This window comes from Pristis pectinata, chromosome 16, assembly GCF_009764475.1.
Source record: "Pristis pectinata isolate sPriPec2 chromosome 16, sPriPec2.1.pri, whole genome shotgun sequence".
Taxonomy (NCBI): domain Eukaryota; kingdom Metazoa; phylum Chordata; class Chondrichthyes; order Rhinopristiformes; family Pristidae; genus Pristis; species Pristis pectinata.
The window spans coordinates 1,815,033-1,836,483 of NC_067420.1; the positions used below are offsets into that span (position 1 = coordinate 1,815,033).

Genomic DNA, 21,451 nt, shown 5'->3' on the forward strand with positions numbered 1-21,451 from the left:
CATCCACAGACTTACTCATCAAGCCTTGTGCATTTGCATCCAAATCATTTATAACGAATAACAAGGGTCCCAACACCGACCCACTAGTCACTGGTCTCCATTTCGAGAAGCAACTTTCAACCACAACCCTCTGCTTCCTACCTCCGAGCCAATTTTGAATCCATCAAACTAGCTCTCCCTGGATTCCATGGGACCTAACCTTCCAGACCAGCCTGCCATGTGGGACCTTGTCGAAGGCCTTGCTAAAGTCCAAATAGACAACATCCACTGCCTACCCTCATTTACCCTTTTGGTTACCTCTTCAAAAAACTCTAAAAGGCTCATCAAGCATGACTTTCTACGCACAAAGCCATGCTAACTCCTCCTAATCAGACTCTGTCTATCCAAATGCCAGTAGATCCTGTCCCTCAGAATTCCCTCTCGTAACTGCCCCACTGATTCAGTCTAACCAGCCATAGTTCCCTGACGTCCCTGCTCCCCTCCTCAAACAACGGAGCAACATCAGCCACCTTCCAGTCTTCTGGAACTTCACCAGTGGCTAATGATGAAGCAAACATCTCCACAAAGGCCTCCGTAATTTCTTCTCCAAGGATGCACTCGGTCAAACCTTTATTGCTTGGGGACCTGAGCATAAGAATGAGGATAATGTGAAATAAAAACAAAAAATGCAGGGAACACTCAGCAGGTCAGGCTGCATCTGTGGAGACAGAAACAGATTTAATATTTCAGGGCAGGAATCCTTTGCCAGAACTGCGATCCATGGGAAGGAATGTGAAGCTGCAATCTTTTCTATCCTGAAATGTTAACAGTTCTTCTCTCCACAGATGCTGCCTGACCCACTGAGTGTTTCCAGCATTTTCCATTTTTATTTCAGATTTCCAGCATCTGAAGTTCACTTTTGATTCTTAATTGAGACTGCAGCTCTAGGCTGCCTTATCAATGCAGTACCGAGGAGCAGCTGGCCCAAGAGAGCTGTCGACTTTCTGATCAGATGTTCAACTGAGAAACTGCCTGCTGGGATGGGCAGCAAACACCCCATCAACACGAGGGAGTTATTTCTGGTCAACGTTTATTCTTTTATGCAACATTATTCCGGATCACTGGCATCTATGGGAGCTTGCTGTGCACAATCGGCTGCCTGTTTTCCACATTGCAAAAGTGGCCATAAGTTAAAAGGACTTTCGCTGGCTGAAAAAAGCCTTGGGATGTCCTGGGGCTATGACAGACGCTATGTAAATGCAAATCATTCTTTCAGTGATGTGCTGGTGACCAGATAATTGTTGGATAATTGTTGGAAGGAGTAAATATTGTCCTGAAAACCATGGAAAACATCCCCGTTGTGGGGAAGGTGTCACTTTTAGATGTTGCATGAAATGCATGGAACGATGCTGAGGGAGTGGGCGGAGTCTTGGGTTCATACATCATCTAAAAGATGACACTTGAATAGTCCCAGAGTCCTTTACTACTTCCCTGTGAAACAAGCAAAGACCGTGCTGTAATATTAGTACATATGCCATGTATTTACCACTATCGGGAGTATCTACAGGAGGTGCTGCTTCAAGAAGGCAACATCCATCATCAAAGATCCCCACCATCCGGGCCGCGCCATCTTCTCGCAGCTCCCATTGGGCGGGAGGTACAGAAGCCTGAAGTCCCACACCACCAGGTTCAGGAACAGCAACTTCCCTTCAACCATTCGGTCCTTGAACCAACTGACACAACCCTAATCACTACAGTTTAGCAAAACTATGACCACTTTGATTACTTTGCAGAAAAAAATGATTCTTTTTTGTTCTACTTGTATTCCTTTTCGTAAAAATTGTGTATAATTTATGTTTAATTTATATTTTTCTTGTGAATGTTGCTTATCTGATGCTGTGTGCCTGTGATGCTGCTGCAAGTAAGTTTTTCATTGCACCTGTGCACACGTGGACTTGTGCAGATGACAATAAACTCAACTTTGAATTTGAGTCTCTGAAGAATGGCTTGAACACTCCCACTGAGTTACACGTGGCCAGCCACTGAGTCCTGCAAGCTTTTCTTGGAAGGGGGCCCTAACAGGGATGACGGTAGAGCAACAATGGCAGGAGTTTCTGGGAGTAATTTGGAAGACGCAGGATCAGTTCATCCCAAACAAGAAGAAGCATTCTAAAGGGAGGATGAGGCAACCATGGCTCACAAGGGAAGTCAAAGACAGCATAAAAGCAAAGGAGAGGGCATACAATATTGCAAAAATTTACGAGAAGTCAGAAGATTGGGAAGATTTTAAAAACCAACAGAAGGCAACTAAAAAAGCAATAAGGGAAGAATAGATGAAATATGAAGGTAAGCTAGCCAATAATATAAAAGGGGATACCAAAAGTTTTTTTCAGATATATAAAGAGTAAAAGAGAGGCAAGAGTGGACATTGGACCACTGGAAAATGACCCGGGAGAACTCGTAATGGGGAACAAAGAAATGGTGGACAAACTGAATAAGTATTTTGCATCAGTCTCCGCTGTGGAAGACACCAGCAACATGCCAGAAATTCGAGAGAGTCAGGGGGAAGAAGTGGGTGTGGTCACTATTACTGAGGAGAAGGTGCTTGGGAAGCTGAAAGGTCTGAAGTTGGATAAGTCACCTGGATCGGATGGACTACACCCCAGGGTTCTGAAAGAGGTAGCTGAAGAGATTGTGGGGGCATTAGTAGTGATCTTTCAAGAATTACCAGAGTCAGGAATGGTTCCAAAGGAGTGGAAAATCGCAAATGACACTTCACTCTTTAAGAAGGGAGGGAGGCAACAGACAGGAAGTTATAGGCCGGTCAGCCTGACTTCAGTGGTTGGTAGGATGTGAGAGTCCATTATTAAGGCTGAGGTTTCAGGGTACTTGGAAGCTCATGATAAAATAGGACAAAGTCACCATGGTTTCCTTAAGGGGAGATCTTGCCTGATAAATTTGTTGGAATTCTTTGAGGAAGTAACGAGTAGGATAGACAAAGGAGAGTCAGTAGATGTTGTTTACTTGGATTTTCAGAAGGCCTTTGACAAGGTGCTGCACATGAGGCTGCTAAATGAGATAGGAGCCCATGGTATTACAGGAAAGGTAACAGCATGGATAGAAGATTGGCTGACTGGCAGAACGCAAAGAGTGGGAATGAAGGGGGACTTTTCTGGTTGGCTGCCGGTGACTAGTGGTGTTCTGCAGAGGTTGGTGTTGGGTCTGTTACTTTTCACATTATACAGTATGTTAATGATCCGGATGACGGAATTGATGGCTTTGTGGCCAAGCTTGCGGATGATACAAAGATAGGTGGAGGGGCAGGTGGTGTTGAGGAAGCAGGGAGTCTGCAGAAGGACTTGGACAGGTTGGGAGAATGGGCAAAGAAGTGGTAGATGGAATACAGCACAGGGAAGTGTACGGTCATGTACTTTGGTAGAAGGAATAAAGGCGCAGACTATTTTCTAAATGGGGAGAGAATTTAGAAATCGGAGGGCCAAAGGGACTTGGGAATCCTGGTGCAGGATTCCCTCAGGTTAACTTGCAGGTTGAGTAAGAAAGGCAAATGCAATATTAGCATTGATTTCGAGAGGACTGGAATATAAAAGCAAGGATGTAATGCTGAGGCTTTATAAGGGGTTGGTCAGACCATATTTGGAGTAGTGTGAGCAGTTTTGGGCCCCATATCTATGGAAGGATATGCTGGCATTGGAGACGGTCAGAGGAGGTTTACAAGGATGATTCAGGGGATGAAAGGGTTAACATATGAGGAGTGTTTGATGGCTCTGGGCCTGTATTCGATGGAGTTTAGAAGGATGAAGGGGGAATCTCATTGAAACCTACGGAATATTGAAAGGGCCTGGACAGAGTGGACGTGGAGAGGATGTTTCCAGTAGTGGGAGAGTCCAGGACCAGAGGGCACAGCCTCAGAATAGAAGGATGTCCCTTTAGAACTGAGATGAGAAGGAATTTCTTCAGCCAGAAGGTGGTGAATCTGTGGAATTCATTGCCACAGACGGCTGTGGAGGCCAAGTTATTGGGTGTATTTAAAGTGGACGTTGATAGGTTCTTGATTAGTGAGGTTGTCAAAGGTTACGGGGAGAAGGCAGGAGAATGGGGTTGAGAGGGAAAAATAAATCAGCCATGATCGAATGGCAGAGCAGACTCGATGGGCTGAATGGCCTAATTCTGCTCCTATGTTTTATGGTCTTATAGTCTTTCCTGTTTTCTGTATACTTTGGCTGTTAAGAGGGACAAAAATATTTATTGACTACATTGGTTGCTTCAGCAAGATGTGACAGATGGTCAACTTTGAGCCGTTTCCCTGTGGAGGTTAGAACTCAGTGCCATTAAAAACAAAAGGGAGAAAGAGAAAAAAAAATATCCAGCACTGGAAGAGAAATAATATTAATACAATAACCCTCCACTGGTTGATGTCCAGGATCAAGTACTGTCATAAGACTGAACTTCAAATGACTGCACAGTTTCCAGAGAAAACAATGTACTTTTCCAGCACCTCATTGTCTGCCTACTGTTACGGACTCAGTGAAAGTCCCATTAAGATAGAGAGTGTGTGTTTATGTGTGTGTGGGGCGTGCTTACGTCAATAGAAGATAAAGGACGTAATGACGTGGAAGAAGAAGTAGAAGAAGAAGAGAGAGAGAGAGAGAAGGGAGAGAGACACCAGCCTGCTTGTTTTCTCTTTCGATGGATGAGAAACAATAACTGTGTTTGCCACTGAAACCCATGTATGGAAGTTGGAAGTAATCCGGTGGAGTTCACTTTGTTGCTGACCTGTAGAGGGAATCAGGTATTTGTGTGTGGACAACCACGATTCGGATGCTTTTCGGGGTGAGGAAGTCACTACCGAGTAAACCCTGAAGTGTCGTTTGGGTTCCATCGTGGAACATTTGGATTTCGTATTTACTCTCTCTATGTTCTCTACATCTACGTCTTATCTTCAGACAACGGTGGTTGTTGAAGAAGCCCTTGCTCATGTTTCACCTTATGGCTTGCGGAACTGAACTTTAAGAACCATTCCGGAACTTGGAGTTTGGGACTTTGTCACACACACACACGACGAGTTTAGTTTTGGGGTTAACGTTCGAGGTTTAACATTTTTGAATTCTAACATACTAACATTTTTACTTTTATTTTACGTATTATCATAAGTAGTAATTAATAAAATAGTTTTTAACACTGCATCATGCTCAGTGTGTTTCTTTTGTTGCTGGTTCGTGACACTACCTGCACTTTCTCTGTAACTGTAACACTTTATCCTGCATTCTGTTATTGTTTTCCCTTGTACTACCTCAATGCACTGTGTAATGAAATGATCTGTATGGTGCAGGGTTATAACGAGGTAGATTGTGAGGTCAAGAGTCCACCTTTTTGTACTAGGGGACCATTCAACAGTCTTATAACAGTGGGGTAGAAGCTGTCCTTGAGCCTGGTGGTTCAGGTTTTTGTACCTTCTGCCCGATGGGAGGGGGGGAGAAGAGAGACTGTCCGGGGTTGGTGGGGTCTTTGATTATGTTGCCTGCTTCACCGAGGCAGCGAGAAGTGTAGGCAGAGTCCATAGAGGGGAGGCTGGTTTCTGTGATGTGCTGAGCTGTGTCTACAACTCTCTGCAGTTTCTTGCGGTCCCGGGCAGAGCAGTTGCTGTACCAAGCTGTGAAGCATCCGGATAGGATGCTTTCTATGGTGCAGCGACAAAAATTCCAAGCAAGCTTGTCACCAAACTCAGAGACCTGGGACTCAACACCTCCCTCTGTAACTGAATCCTTGACTTTCTAACAAACAGACCGCAATCAGTGAGGATAGGCAGCAATACCTCCAGCACGATTATTCTCAACACTAGTGCCCCACAAGGCTGCATCCTCAGCTCTCTACTCTACTCCCTATACCCTCACGACAGTGTGGCCAGATTCTGCTCTAACTCCATCTACAAGTTTGCAGATGATACCACCGTTGTAGGCCGTATCTCAAACAGCGATGAGTCGGAGCACAGGAAGGAGATAGAGAGCTTAGTGGAATGGTGTCATGACAACAACCTTTCCCTCAATGTCAACAAAACAAAAGAGCTGGTCATTGACTTCAGGAAAGGGGGCGGTGTACATGCACCTGTCTACATCAATGGTGCTGAGGTCGAGAGGGTTGAGAGCTTCAAGTTCCTGGGTGTGAACATCACCAACAGCCTGTCCTGGTCAAATCACATAAAAGCCACAGCCAAGAAAGCTCACCAGCGCTTCTATTTCCTCAGGAGGCTAAAGAAATTTGGTTTGTCCCCTTTGACTCTCACCAACTTTTACCAATGCACCATAGAAAGCATCCTATCTGGATGTATCACGGCTTGGTACAGCAACTGCTCTGCCCAGGACCACAAGAAACTGCAGAGAGTTGTGGGCACAGCCCAGCGCATTACGGACACCAGTCTCCCCTCCTTGGACTCTGTCTTTACCTCTCATTATCTCGGTGAAGCAGCCAGCATAATCAAAGACCCCACCCACCCAGGACATTCTCTCTTCTCTCCTCTTCCATCGGGTAGAAGATACAGGAGCCTGAGGGCACGTACCACCAGACTTAAGCACAGCTTCTATCCCACTGTGGTAAGACTATTGAACAGTTCCCTTATACAATGAGATGTACTATGACCTCATGATCTACCTTGTTGTGACCTTGCACATTATTGCACTGTACTTTCTCTGTAGCTGTGACACTTTACTCTGTACTGTTATTGTTTTTACCTGTACTGCATCAATGCAGTTTGTACTAACTCAATGTAACTGCACTGTGTAATGAATTGACCTGTAGGTCGATTTGTAAGACAAGCTTTTCACTGTACCTCGGTACAATTGACAATAATAAACCGATACCAATACCAAAATTGGTGAGGGTTGATGGGGACATGCCAAATGTCTCTATCCTCCTGAGGAAGTGGAGGTGCTGGTGAACTTTCTTGGCCGTGGCATCTACGTGGCTGGACCAGGACAGGCTGTTGGTGATGTTCACTCTGTATCACCTCATCTGAGTAATGGGATGTTAACTCATGGGGGAGGAGTTAATTGATTTAGCAGAGGAAGTAAAGAAGCTTTAGAAAAATAGTACAAGATACACAGACAGCCAAGAATACTTTTACATGAAGATTGTGGGCAACACAGTGGCCCAGGTTAAAGAGCCATCACCTCACAGCTCCTGGGTTCAGTCCTGACCTGTTCTGTGTGGAGTTTGCATGTTCTCCCTGTGAACAAATGAGTTCTTTCAGGTGCTCCTGCTTCCTCCCACATCCACCATTGGCCTCTGTAAATTGCCCCTTGTGTGTAGGTGAGTAGTAGAATCTGCAGAGGGTGGGGAAGGGAAATTGGTGAGAATAAGGAAGTGGGATTAATGTAGGATTAGTGGAAATGGATAAATAGTGTAATTGGTGGTTATTGCGGACTCAGTGAGCTGCAGGGGCTGTTCCATGTTATATCTCTCTGTGACTCTATGATCTTCGAATGAGATAGGTTAAGTATGAGGCAGTCTGAAAGGGTGTGGTATCCATCTGCCAAAAGTAACAGAAAGTGGTTAATGAGGTTGCAGAGACACATGCACCACTAACCACTCAGGAGTCTGACATGGCAGCAATTACAGAGAACTATCTCAAATGAGGATGAGGTTTGAATAAGACTGTGTGGTAACATGATGGTTAAACTACTGAGCTGATATCCAGTGACCTGAACAGCTGATCCAAGGACAATAATTTGAACACAAGGAACCAAATAAACCTGGATTAAAAAGCTAGTATCAGAAACAGTAGCCATGAAGTTACTGAATTGTCATTAAAGATAAGGCAGCAGACAACCTGCTGGAGGAGCTCAGCGGCCGAGCAGCATCTGTGGGGGGATTCGTGATGCAGGACCCAAATTGTCAACAGTTCCTTTCCCCCCGCAGATGCTGCCCGACCCGCTGAGTTCCTCCAGCAGTTCATTTCTTGCTCCAGAATCTGCAATCTCTCTTGTGTCTCTGTCATTAGAAGTACATTGGGATTATGAATGTTCAGCTGGTCTGACCCTATGCTGAATCCCATTCCAGACCGATCAATGAGTTGACTCTTACCTGCCTCCCCGGTTAGTGGTTCCCAGCAATGACCACCTCCCATGGACAAAAAAAATGAATTGGCGATAAAAGGGAACAACTTCAAACCTTACTGAATTACATTAAACAGAGAGAAAGATAATAGCAGATTTCAGGAGAACATGAAGAGTTCTTGGAAGATAATGCAGGAACAGAAAGTTCCGAGAACAACATATATAGAGCCTTTGAAGGTGGCACGATCACTTGAGAAGGCAGTTAAAGGCCATTCAATATCAAAGCGAATGCCTAGAAATTAGGACCCACCTTTTTTTGGCGCACTGAACCATCTTATGCTAACTGTCATTCAAGTCCCACAGAAACAAGTTGCAACGTTGGCTAAAATTATGTGTGAAACAGTGTTGGAGTGGTTCACACCCAGAATCATGAGGTAAAGCACAATCTGTGCAGTTCCCAGCAGGATTGGATGCCCAGAGACTGACAACGTGGGTGCATGCTGATTTGGGAAGAAAATCTGACCTTAACTGCACACACCCTGTGGCAGCTGGACGAGTGTGGGTAGAGGGGAGAGTGAGGCTGCCAGGGAGAGGGGTGGGGCCTAGAGACTTGGACGTTCTCCTCAGTGAGACGAACACCAGAAGGAAGTTCCAGGAGACCCCAAATGGTCCACTTAGGAAAAGCCTGGCCACTGTTGAGAAGCTCCACCCAATGCACCTGGACACAGATTAACGTCACATCCTTAGACAGAGTTGTTGGGGAGAGCTGCAAACAACAGAAAGCAGGTGTTACGAGGAGCTCTGCCTCTCTCCTCTGCAGCCTGCCGCTCCCCTGCACCTGCTGCTGTTGGCTCACTGATTGGATCAGGGGATTTTGTTATCAATGCCTCACAGTCATTGGGATGGACTGGAAACCAGCATGTGAGGTATTGTTGTAGGTCATCTGGGGCTCCCAGCCTGATCACTGGTGTATGGCGGGATGTGGAGATGGGCATGAGTTAGGGGCCCGTGGTTTGGCAGTCTCAAACCCCTTACATCCCATGTGGTCCAGGCCTCTCCTCTGCTCAGCTGAGGATGCCACTGTGGATGCCTAGCTGAGCTGAGGTGTCCCCCACTCCCCCCCAACAGCCTGCTCCCTCCTCCTGCTCCTCTTGCCCCCGATGTCCCTCCAGGTTCCACCTCATGGCCCTCAGGCTCCACACCACCCCCCCCCCCCTCAGACTAATGCAGCCAATGAATTCTGTCCTTCAGCACACCCAAAATTTTCCGTCACTGTCCTTGTCAACTAGTGTCTCTCGTTGTACCTGGGCTCCACACCAGTGGTCTGAGCAGCTATGGTCATGCAGGGCAGTCTGTGGCTCCCAGGATCAACCCCTTGAAACAGTGCTGGCTCAGTCAGAGTAAGGGGTCACCTCCTTCCTCCATTCGTGGGACTGGCCACCAGGAGAGGGAGAGGAAACCCGTCAGGTTTATGAGGCGGTCGCAGTTATTTAAGGGAACACTTACGTACCCATCCAGCAAGTCAGTGGCTCCCTGAACTCAGGGGAAGCTGGCAAATCCCAGTGCCTAAGATGTTACAGTGGGGAAAAAGTGTGTGTGTTGTTATAGTCTGATATCCACTGCCTGTAAGGGTGCTGGGCACAGATTCAATAATAATAAAAGTTAATTTATATCATAAGTGGAAGGAAATTGCAAGACAGTTAATGGAGCCACTATCTCACATCGGCAGAGACCAGGGTTCAATCCTGACCCGCGCAGAGTTTGCACCCTCTCCCTGCGACCACTTGGGTTTCCCCCGGGTGCTCTGGTTTCCTCCCACGTCCCAAAGATGTGCGAGCTGGTGGGTTAATTGGGCACCGTACATCGCCACTAGTGTGTGGCTGAGGGGTAGAATGCGGGGGGGTTGATGAGAAGGTGGGGAGAATGGGTTAGAGGGAAAATGAGGGAGGGTGTGAGACCGGTTTGTGAGCTGCCACAGACTCAATGTGTTGAATGCAATGAGCCCAAAAATTGCAGTTTTCCTTCATGTAACTCAGATCATACTGTTAAACAAAAAGTAATTTCCCTTTCAGCCTATTGGAATTAGGTAGATGGGCTGGAAACAAATGCACACTGTCTACATTCAATAGAAAATCCAAATCCAAATGGTGCTTTCAACAGGATGTGGTTTGCTGTGCTTTTCAGAGTCCAGATTCCTGGGCACGATCTCTCAGTAACTACCTGGTAGGCACAACACTTGGCAGGGGAAACGGGCCTGCTTTATCACCCTTACTACCTTGCTCCCATGCATGCATTCAAAATCAACTCCAAGAAAGCTTGGACTCTTGAGAGAAAATAAATCTGTGCATGTGTCCACGAAGGCCGAGTGAAAGTTCAAGCATCTGCTCCACAAGCTGCGTTGTGGTGTCCAGTTCAAACCAGAGAAAGGTTACAGGCTGCCGCACACAGACTCAGCAAAGCGGGGTCAGGAGCTGCTCCTGCAACGCAGCTGGGGTGTTTGCTAGACTGTTTACTGGTTTCAGTGAGAACCACAAACACATTACATGTAGATCTGTGATAACCTGAAATGCACAGAAACAAGGAATAGTCAGAAAAGTAGTTAATCCTGTGAAGGAGCTAAAGGCAACTGGTTGAATGGAAGGTGCATTGGAACGTCATTGGTAGAGCAGTGACTTAAACTGGCAAAAAAATCTCATCTCTATCCAGGAGAGTCAGAAAAATTGGTCTTGGCTTAAGTCTTCCCAACTTCAACTGACAAGTTTTTTTCACACAGAGTGGTGGGTGCCTGGACTGTGCTGCCAGGGGTGGGGTTGGAGGCAGATACGATAGAGGGGTTCAAGAGGCTCTTAGATAGGCATATGGATATGCAGAGAAGAGAAGGATACATACATTGTGTAGGCAGAAGGGATTAGTTTAGGCACTTAATTACTAGTTTAATTAGTTCGGCACAACATTGTGGGCCAAAGGGCCTGTTCCTCTGCTGTACTGAGAATTTAGAACTGATCCAAGACTGGATGCCAAACAAGCACTCTGGCAGCACAGAATCAGTGCAAGGGCTGAGCTGGAAAGGAACATGTGGATCCCATCCCCATGGCTGACCCCATGACCATGGATGCTATTACTATGGTGCAAGGTGTAGATGAGTAAGAGGAGAAGTCAATTCTTGAGGAACTGGGAGTCACGATGGGAGCAGGGGAAGTATCCAGTTCTGAAGATCTCTGACTACAAGCACAGTCTGACGAAATTGGGAAACACATGAAAGATATTGGGGGAAGATGGTGCTGTCACATTGGATGATGCAGGAAGATTGCAGAGAACTGGGATACACAATGCACCATAGTCACTCACCACTTGTGAACTGTTCCATTTTGGATCTGCAAACACATAAATTAATTTTTGATTGTGTGAGGATATTGACCTATTTAACTTGAGTGAATGAGAAATGCTGGTGATTATCCCAATTCTGGCTTGGGAATGCTGGAGCTCGTCATTGGGAATGGCTCCTTCTGAGCAGCAGCATTCCAGGGAAGAGTCAAAATGGGAATAAATAATCACAACAGGCGGCTGGCGTTGGTATAAGTTTCCCTGTGGTATATTAATTGAGGAATCAGTCCACTTAAACAAGTCAATGCCTCCTGAAACCTTGAGAAAGGGGATTGGAGATGCTCAACCATCACTCACGGACTTCTTATTTCCCTTTGCACAGGAGCTGCCTCTGTGTTTCCAGCATTTTTTGTTTCTACTTCAGTTTTTGTCTGATTATGGTTTCAGCCCTTATTTCCTGGGCTTTATTTTTTGCCTCATATCTCGTTTGTTGCCAGCCCTACTTGTGGGGAGCCCTACCTGACCACACCGCCTGAGGTGCTCCCTCGTCACTACCACAGAATCAAACGCTGGACTGTATAGTAACTGAACGACCTGATCAGTTAACGGCGGCAGAATTCCTTCACTTAAAGATAATCATTGAATCACTTGAATCCGAAATCTTTAATTTTTACACGTACCAGCCTTTGTATTAGCAGATGTTTAAAACAACTAATCTTCTGAAGCTCTCGTCACCACCAGGGGCCGCTTTCTTTCGGCCGGACCAAGAATGCTCATTAATTAAACGATACAACTGAGAAGAAACCTTTGCTTTAGTTTATTAGGCAAAATATAAAATATTTATATCCCAATGTTTATTTACAGTTTGATTTTGTACAAACGCTTTTTTAATATAAAACATATTGTATAAACCTTGACAGAAAACGCCCTCTGATTTGTTTTGCAAACTCCGCACTTCGGATATAAAATCTGGAATAAGGTGTAATATTTTTACCGCGGTCAACAGGGAAGGGGAGCGATGGATCACCAACAGGATTTATTCCAGTAGTTGCTTTAAAATGGGAAGGAGACGTCGCCAATGTGTCAGGGTGCTCCGGTGAACAGGGGTTCCCTGTGGCAAGTCCATTACACCAACCTCTACTACACATCACAGTTGTTCTATCGGCGTTTTTAAGAAAAGGGGTTTCACAGTGGATGAACCTTCCTGTCTCACAGAAATAATTGGGTTTTACTCCTGAAAACCACAGATTTAATATACAAGTTTAATGAATGTTCTCAATTACTGGAATTGCAGGTTGAATTCATATACAGGTGCATAATCCTAATATATCAGCTCTTTTTAGAAAAAAATCTCATTGGTTCTTATCCCTTAAAGCTCCCGTGTTGGTAAAATTAGAATCGCTCATGTTATGTTTCAGGGAGGGGGAAAAGCCCGAGAAATGAATGCACCTGGAGATAGTTTTCAAGCAGGCAGTTCTTATAATGGTTTCAGTGCTCGCTCTTACGTCTTCATAAAGACCAAATTGGAGTAATTTAACATTGATCAAAGGCTATGGATATGAGTTTTCATTTAAAACAAAATCCCTTAGCTAATCCTGGACAACTAAAAAATAAGTACAAACAGCCTCCGTAGAATTAGACCCCTTAATACAGTAAAATGATATCTACCGTGTCACCAACTTTTGATTAGAATGGGATTGAATGGATTTCATTAGAGCCTGGATTTAGCAGGAACACACCAGGATTTGGAACACTTTAAAACATTGCTTTATAGCTGAACCTTCAAGTAGGAAGTGGATTTCCCTCTTGCATCATGTCACGAGTTTATCGCGATCATTGTGCCCCTGTGCACAACACAATATATCCCACCGCCTGATATGTAGACGGAGAAAAAGGACACAATATTTATCATATTGACACGTCCTACCAACATGTCCACTCTGTCCAGGTCTGTGGTTCCTGTGTTTAGCAGTGTGAAGGGAATGGTCAATAGTTGTACCGCGCTGTGTTAATTATCGAGGATTGTACTAAAATCACGATAATTGCTATAAATTAATCCCCCGGGGCATCGCCCGCTTCCTTTCGTGCACAGGTCCTGTGTGGGTCCACGTTCGTTCGCAGTGTCCTGGTGAGCGGTCGCCGGGACCGATGCGAGTGCAGAGTGTCGGGGATTCATTAAACCGAACAAACCCTTCACGGCTCGGATTGCGGTATACATTCGCCTCTTCTCACTGGTCGGGACCGACAAGTTCTCTCTTTGACTCCCTCCTGTTCAACACCAGCTGTCCCTCGGTAAAGCAGGCGCCGGCCCAGATCTTATAGTGCCCGAGCGCGGCCGGGGGCACCGGCTGTTGGCCGCTCAGAGCCAGCCGGCTGCTTTTCCCGTGGTCCGAGGTAGCAGTTTCCGCCAGGGACCAGATCTTGGGTCTGAGGGCAGCAGAGCCGTCCCTGGGTCCACTGCCGGCCGTCACCTTCGCTCTACCTTGCTCCTCGGTTGCGCCCAGCTCCGAGTTCCTCATCTCGGTTGGTTCCAAGTTGGTCCTCAGCCCGTTACCTGCCTCCTTGTTGCACTCTACGGCATCCTTGCCCAGCGCCCTGTCTCCCATCCCAGTGGGAGACGCCTCCAGCCCATCCTTGCCCAGCGCCCTGTCTCCCATCCCAGTGGGAGACGCCTCCAGCCCATCCTTGTTTTGTTCCCCATCAGGCTGCTGAGCAGCTCCCTTGCCCTTGTTCAAATCCTCTTTTTTGACATCTTCCTCCTCGCTCTCGCTGTCTTCCTCGTCTGATTTGGTTTTGGGCACCCAGGTCATTTTGTTCTCCTTCTTCAGTCTTCGCCTGGCGTTGGCGAACCAGGTGGAGACCTGGGTCAGGGTCATTTTGGTGACTATGGCCAGCATGATCTTCTCGCCCTTCGTTGGGTACGGGTTCTTCAGGTGCTCGTTCAGCCAAGCCTTCAAGGTGCTGGTGCTCTCCCGAGTGGCGTTCTTCGTGCGCCCCGTGTCGCCGTGCGCCAGCGGCCGGTAGGGCGAGTACAGCGCGCCGGCCGGAGCAAAGCTGGCCTGGGAATAGACGCAGCCCGTCTTCAGGTCGTAGGGCGGACCCTGAAGTTAGAAGGAAACTAAAGTCACACACACACATACGTTCAAATGTAACGCTCATCTGTGCAACATCTCGGAATGTTAACACGGTATCAGACAAAATATAATAGTCCAATACATCAGATAAATATTACTCTGTTTAATACCGCAACTTTTCTTTTAATGCTCATTTCTGAATTTAACATGCAGTGTTCACAATATTGTATGCAGTATAAAACCGAGGCAGATAAATATATTCTGTTGAATTAAATACTAGTTCAGCGTTTCTCCGAATTTACACGCGCCCCGCCAGTGAAGGAAAGGCATTTTAAAGGCACCTACACCTTTTTATATTCAGACTCTTTTGTTTGCATTTCTATATTTTAATCACGTTTGCCTTTCTCTGGTCGAAATTATTGCGTGAATTCGCCATCTCCACCGCGAGGAATAAGTTGGCAAACTTTCCGTCTAACAGTTTGAAGTCAAATCAAACTCATTTCCAACCTGAAGTCAAAGACTAGAATCTCGGCACGGACGCGGAGGGGGTACCCGGGACATGGGAGGCTGTTGCAGCAGCTCGGAGGGCGCCTCCCTGTCCCACTGAAGCGAGTCGACCCGTGAATATCAGCGCGCAGGTAGCCGGGAGACAGGTTATCCCCAGCGTCGCTTCTCACATCAGTGTACGTCGATAAAAGGCAGATACGTGCGTTATGGGAATTAGAACGGATTGAAGTAACGCGTCGGAACATTTTACATACATTTAGGAGCTTTTGGATACTATTTTTCAAAACTTGTAAAACTAAAACATTCTATTTAAATTTCTTGGGGCCGTCCCCATTGCAATCAACAGTATCATTCTATATTATGTTAAATATTTATATTAGCAACAAGCTATTATTAAATCAGGTTGGCTATTGTACCGAATTGGCCTTTCGTGGTATTTAATGATGAATAAACCATCTCATCCAACGCTTACCCTGATGTGAAGTTATCAACCTGAATAGGTGTGTTGTAGTCAGGGATGCAAAGATGTTGCACTTGAAGTATTGCGAAGGTCAAGTTCAACGCACACCTCGGGCTGTACCCAGGTGGGTTAACGCTCGCCGGCCTACGGGTGTGGCCCCGGTGTGGTCAGTAACTTCCTCCGGGGGAAGGGTCCGGCCAGATCCCATTTGGAGGTCCACGCTGGCAATGTCTTGTCAAACTTTTTAAAAACTCTTAACAACTTTAAAGAAAGTGCGAATCAAACAATAAAAAGCACGTCCTTACCAGATGAGAGAGATGCCTGAGATCGGGATACGGCTGGAGGCTGTATCCCTGTGGGATGGGGTAAGTGCCGGGATAGCGAGCCAGGATAGCGTGGAGAGGCGGGGGCACTCCCAGACTGAGCGCCGCTCCGGGAGAACCCAACATCGCCGCTCGCCTCTCGATGAACACTGCCTGCAGGCCGGTCATTGCCGAGCCCTTGGCGGCCGTGACCACGTCTCCGTATCCCAGCTGAGGCACTGCCATGATGCGCTTCCTAAACACTCTGCCAAACGAAGCCACCTTCTGTCTCTATATAACCCCCTATGTCCACTGCGCCCGAGAGCGCCGGCGTGATTGACGGGAGCCTTGTAAACGGTATTTACATACGATTAGCCAGATTTAACCATTGACCTGCCAAAGTCTCAACAGCAGAACGATGGATTCATTCTAGGGGTCGTTACATTAGGAGCTCGTGGTTTTAAATAACGCCAAGGTCAATGCTATGTGTTAATTAACCTCTACGTTCTTCTTTCGTTTTACTAGCTTGATGTCGGCATCACCTGTCTGGCCAGCAATCTAAACAACAGCTTCTGCACCGTGTGTCCGTACATGTGGAAATAAGTCTGTTCTTTCTTATTCGAAGGATTTAAACGATTTCAAAGTCAGAGAAAAGACAGGAGGCGTCAATGAAAAGCGTTCAGTATTGGGGTAGATCTTCTCAGAATGCTTCGAAGTCACCCGAGTAATGAAACAGTTAAATCCTTTCGATGGGAAGGAACGACCCGGACACCACAGAGACTCCAATCTCTTCCGATTCAAGCATTCAGAATGATTTTCAGACCGTAATTCACTCCATCCGCGTTGACGTTACTTGACTATCTATTTCTTTTATTATTAAGTTAAATTTCCCCCCAACTTGAGTCATTGCAAAGGGAGCGAGCTGAGTGGGAAACTGGGGAACGCGGCAGCCTGTCAGCGGCTGACGGGCGCCGTCAACCCCTGGGACTTGCGGCGGCAGCAGGGCCGGAGAAAGGAGGCGGGCGGGCGGGCAGATGTCCCGAATACCGCCGGCCTGCAGCTCATGTCAGTGGAGTCTCAGAGATATCGTGACCGATAAAACCGTGCTAACGTATCGAACTGAAGCTTCCCCGCTAACCTTCTGCATTCACCTTATTGAACACTAATTAGAGGAGGTCGACTTTAATCAATAGTCGGACCGTCCTGGGGCGAAAATTTGCTCAACCCTTGGATTAGACACGGTGCCACCTGAATTTAAATATTTATGTTGTGGGTGAACTTTCTCAGCGCAGTGGGTTACAATATCAGCGATCCATCTTATTAAAATGTGTGACGTTAAGGTTAAGATCTAACATTGTTCGGTATGGATCATTAAACTTCAGATTAACTTCATTTTGCGTTAAAACCCCAATCCATATTGAGAGCGCCGACTGGGTTTACAACACAAAGTGTGAGTTTCTTTCAATCCACCAGTTACCTTTTGGTCGGAGCGGACTGTAAAAACTTTTGTTGCGATAATTGCCCCGGTCCTTCAGTTAGACTTTCCCCTCCCGCTGCCCGAAAGAAGTCCATCGCTCAAAGCCTTGGCTCTTTGAGCCCAGAAACTGCATCAGTCATTTCTGCCGAGCGTCACTGCGATCGCCGACCGGTTTTCCTGAAACCAAGGTTTGATTTTTCGCCGCGTCTCTGGTATCTCTGAGTAACCTGTCTGCCGAGAGAGTGCTCTGCTTCACAATCACGGCAGCATGTCACTGACATGCAAACACTAATCGTGTTGGGGTCGCCTCGCTGGGAATTGACTACTAACCAAAAAAATTGTTTTTTTCTCCCTTCCGGGCGATTTATCCACGTAAAAAATAGGATTGCATTTATGTAGTACCTTTATTGTTCCTTTCAAAGAGTTGCAACAGCCCGTGTAGTCTGAGGTACCGTTCTGTTGTAACACGGGAAATGTGCCAAATGATATGAGCGGTAAGGTCCCCAGAAACAGCACAGTGATCATTCGGTTTTGAAGTGTTGACTGAGGAGTAGGAACATTAGTATTGGTTTATTATTGTCACTTGTACCGAGGTACAGAGAAAAACTTGTCTTGCATACTGTTCGTACAGGTCAATTCATTACACAGTGCAGTTACATTGAGTCAGTACAGAGCGCATTGAGGTAGTACAGGTAAAAACAATAACAGTACAGAGTAAAGTGTCACAGCTACAGAGAGAGTGCAGTGCAATAAGGTGCAAGGTCACAACAAGGTAGATCGTGAGGTTATAGTCCATCTCATTGTATAAGGGAACCGTTCAATAGTCTTATCACAGTGGGGTAGAAGCTGTCCTTAAGTCTGGTGGTACGTGCCCTCAGGCTCCTGTATCTTCTACCCGATGGAAGAGGAGAGAAGAGAGAATGACCCGGGTGGGTGGGGTCTTTGATTATGCTGGCTGCTTCACCAAGGCAGCGAGAGGTAAAGACAGAGTCCAAGGAGGGGAGGCTGGTGTCCGTGACACGCTGGGCTGTGTCCACAACTCTCTGCAGTTTCTTGTGGTCCTGGGCAAAGCAGTGGCCGAACCAAGCCGTGATACATCCAGATAGGATGCCTTCTATGGTGCATCGATAAAAGTTGGTGAGTGTCAAAGGGGACATACCGAATTTCTTTAGCTTCCTGAGTAAGTAAAGGCGCTGGTGAGCTTTCTTGGCCATGGCGTCTACATGGTTGGATCAGGACAGGCTATTGGTGATGTTCACTCCTGGGAACTTGAAGCTCTCAACCGTCCTGACCTCAGCACCATTGATCGGATTGCCGGGGATCACTCGTACTTCCCCTCCAAGTAGTGGGTGGAATCTTTACCACCTACTTGAGAAAGCCTTGATTTAATATGTGATCCAAAAGAGCCTTCAACAACCCAGCATTCCCCCAGTCCTGAACTGATCCAAGCCTCCTTGAATAAATGTAAAGTCCTGGGAATTCCTGGTAAAAACTCACCCATCCTGTCGATGCTTCTCGTCCCACCTGTGGCGGAATCTATGGGACCCACAATGGTTTCATCCGTCACCTCAGAACCCACAGAGCTAGAACAGAGGGACTGCCTGCAATGGAGAGAAGGTGTTCCAGCCTGGGTCTTTGCTTCCCTTTTGCACTGTGACTTGCTCACATGACCTTCTGATTTAAGAGACAGAGAGGTTATCAACTGACACATGGTTGATAAAACTAATTGAATTTATTCTGAGCAAAACTAAACAATCATCAAAGATCCCTACCATCCTGGCCGCGCCATCTTCTCACAGCTCCCATCGGGCAGGAGGTACAGAAGCCTGAAGTCCCACACCACCAGGTTCAGGAACAGCTACTTCCCTTCAACTATTCGGTCCTTGAACCAACCGGCACAACCCTAATCACTAGAGTTTAGCAACACTGTGACCACTTTGATCACTTTGCACTAAAACGGACTTTGTTTCCTTGTTCTAATTATGTTCTTTCTTGTAATAATTGTGTCTAATTTCTGTTTAATCTATGCTTTTCTTGTGAATGCTGCTTATCTGATGCTCTGTGCCTGTGATGCTGCTGCAAGTAAGTTCGTCATTGCACCTGTGCTCACATGGACTTGTGCAGATGGCAGTAAACCCGACATTGACTTTGAAATGTGTGCCTGACAATGGGCATGGACTTGGGCTGACAGGTCTGCTTCGATGATGTATCTCTCTATGAACCTATGACCCCCAACAATATGTGACTGGATAACGGATCGTACACCACCATGTTTTGGTGCACCATCCAATCAATGAAAACCACATTTATAACTGGAGACTTTGCCTGTATTGCAGGAAGGTGAGGCTAGTCTTCCTGGTTTTCCATGTGCCTGATGTGTTGCTGGACAGTGGAATGCAGACACACATGGCGGTGTCCAGCCGTATTTTTGAACGTGCGTGCAGTGACTGTGCCATCTCAGGTCACTTGCCCATGCAAACTCTCACAGCGCCTGTGACCCCTTCATCATGATCTAAAGGGAGCCTGTTAGAGAACAGAACTGAATTCCTAATTCCAGCAGATTACCTTTGCATCCCCAACTTGGAGCACCCCCCAACTGCACCAACCTTCCAGCCCTCACCTCTGTCGATCTAACCAGTCCCAACCCAATAAACCCCACTCCCTCTGCCCAGCGACCCTCCCCCCCACCTGGACTTCAACGGCACCTGCAGGTGACTATATCCTGACCACCATCTCTTTGACTACCAACCTGTGGCAACCAATTCTACCATGATTTTCATCCCCCCAACTACCAACCTCAACTATTAATGTCACCCAATTTCACCCTCCAGCTCACCATGATCTGTGGCAGCCAACCCTCGCTCCGACCCCTATACCATCAGTTGTCTCTGTTCCAGTCTGGTCCCTGGTTGTCCTCTCACCCTTGGGCTCCCTATTATCACTGGATCCAGCCACAGATCTAGACCCTGAGCTATCTGATCTCCTTTGCAGAGCACGCAAAGTTGAGATCTTAAGTGTTGAGCAACATTGAGGTTGAACACCTTCGCTCCGTCCGCCACAACAGCTGGTGACCAGCCATTTTAATTTCACTTCCCATTCCCACACCGACACATCTTTCCACAGCCTCCTCCACTGCCAAGTTGAGGCCAGACGCAGATTAGAGGAACAACACCTCATATTCCGCCTTGGCAGTCTCCAACCTGATGGCCTCAACATCGATTTCTCCAACTTCCGGTAACCACTCCCCCCATCTCCCCTGCCCTTTTGGTTTTCCCTTATCCCTCTGGCCCCTTCACCCCTTCTCTTTCCCCTCCCCCGTGCTCAAGACCTGCCCCTCACCCACACGTTCCTCCCTCTGGTTCCCCTCCCCACCTCCTTCCCTTCATTCCATGGTCCACTGTCCTGTCCCATCAGATTCCATCTTCTTCAGCCCTTTGCCGCTTCCACCCGTCACTTCCCAGCTCCCCCTCCCCCACCTACCTACCTGCCCCCCCTCACCTGGACTCACCTATCTCTTGCCCTCCCCCCACCCTTTTATTCTGGCTTCTGCCCCCTTTCTGCCCCTCCTGCCCTCTTTCTTCCCAGTCCTGATGAAGGGTCTCGACCCGAAACGTCGACTGTCCATCTCCCTCCACAGATGCTGCCTGACCCGCTGAGTTCCTCCAGCGTTTTGTGTGTGTCTTCAGTGTCTGTGCTCTGTTCAGCAGCGCACACCATGATTGGGTCTCATGCATCACAGAACCTCATGGCGCTGTGCCCTTGACCAGAACATTTGTTGGACCACAGAGCACAGAACGCCAGAAGAACTCCAAGGGTCAGGCAGAATCTGCGGAGGCAAAAGTTTAAGTCAATGTCTTGGGTCGAGACCCTGCATCGGGACCTAATGTGGGACCGTGACCCAAACCATCAGCTTATACCTTTTGCCTCCACAGATGTTGCTTGACCTGTTAACTGCATTCCAACATTCTGTTCCTTTGTTTCAGATGCCTGCATCTGAAGTCTCTTTTGTTGGACCACAGGAGACTGACTGCTTTATGTGCCTTTATACCTCGTATGGAATCACCTGAATGGATGGCACGTAAACAAAGCCTTTTATTCCATCTTGGTTCATGTGACAACAATAAACCAATTACCTATTCATATCTAGATATTGATCTCTTTAAAATACTTTTGTTATAAAAATTGCATCCCTGTTTAAGGCATCGCCATGTACATGCAGTGATGCTGTTTTGCTGTTCTGCTGCTGTGTAGATACCGAA

The 21,451-nt window shown here is 47.0% G+C and overlaps 1 protein-coding gene across 1 annotated transcript; it reads right to left on the reverse strand.

Annotated features, from left to right (window-relative positions):
* Positions 1-12,166: 12,166 nt before the first annotated feature.
* Positions 12,167-15,987, reverse strand: LOC127578817 (iroquois-class homeodomain protein irx-1-A-like). Its single transcript, XM_052031290.1, has 2 exons — positions 15,719-15,987; positions 12,167-14,473 (listed from the first exon to the last, which is right to left on the reverse strand). Exons 1-2 carry the CDS (start codon positions 15,959-15,961, stop codon positions 13,601-13,603), a joined length of 1,116 nt encoding a protein of 371 aa, XP_051887250.1. The 5' UTR covers positions 15,962-15,987; the 3' UTR covers positions 12,167-13,600.
* Positions 15,988-21,451: the final 5,464 nt, after the last annotated feature.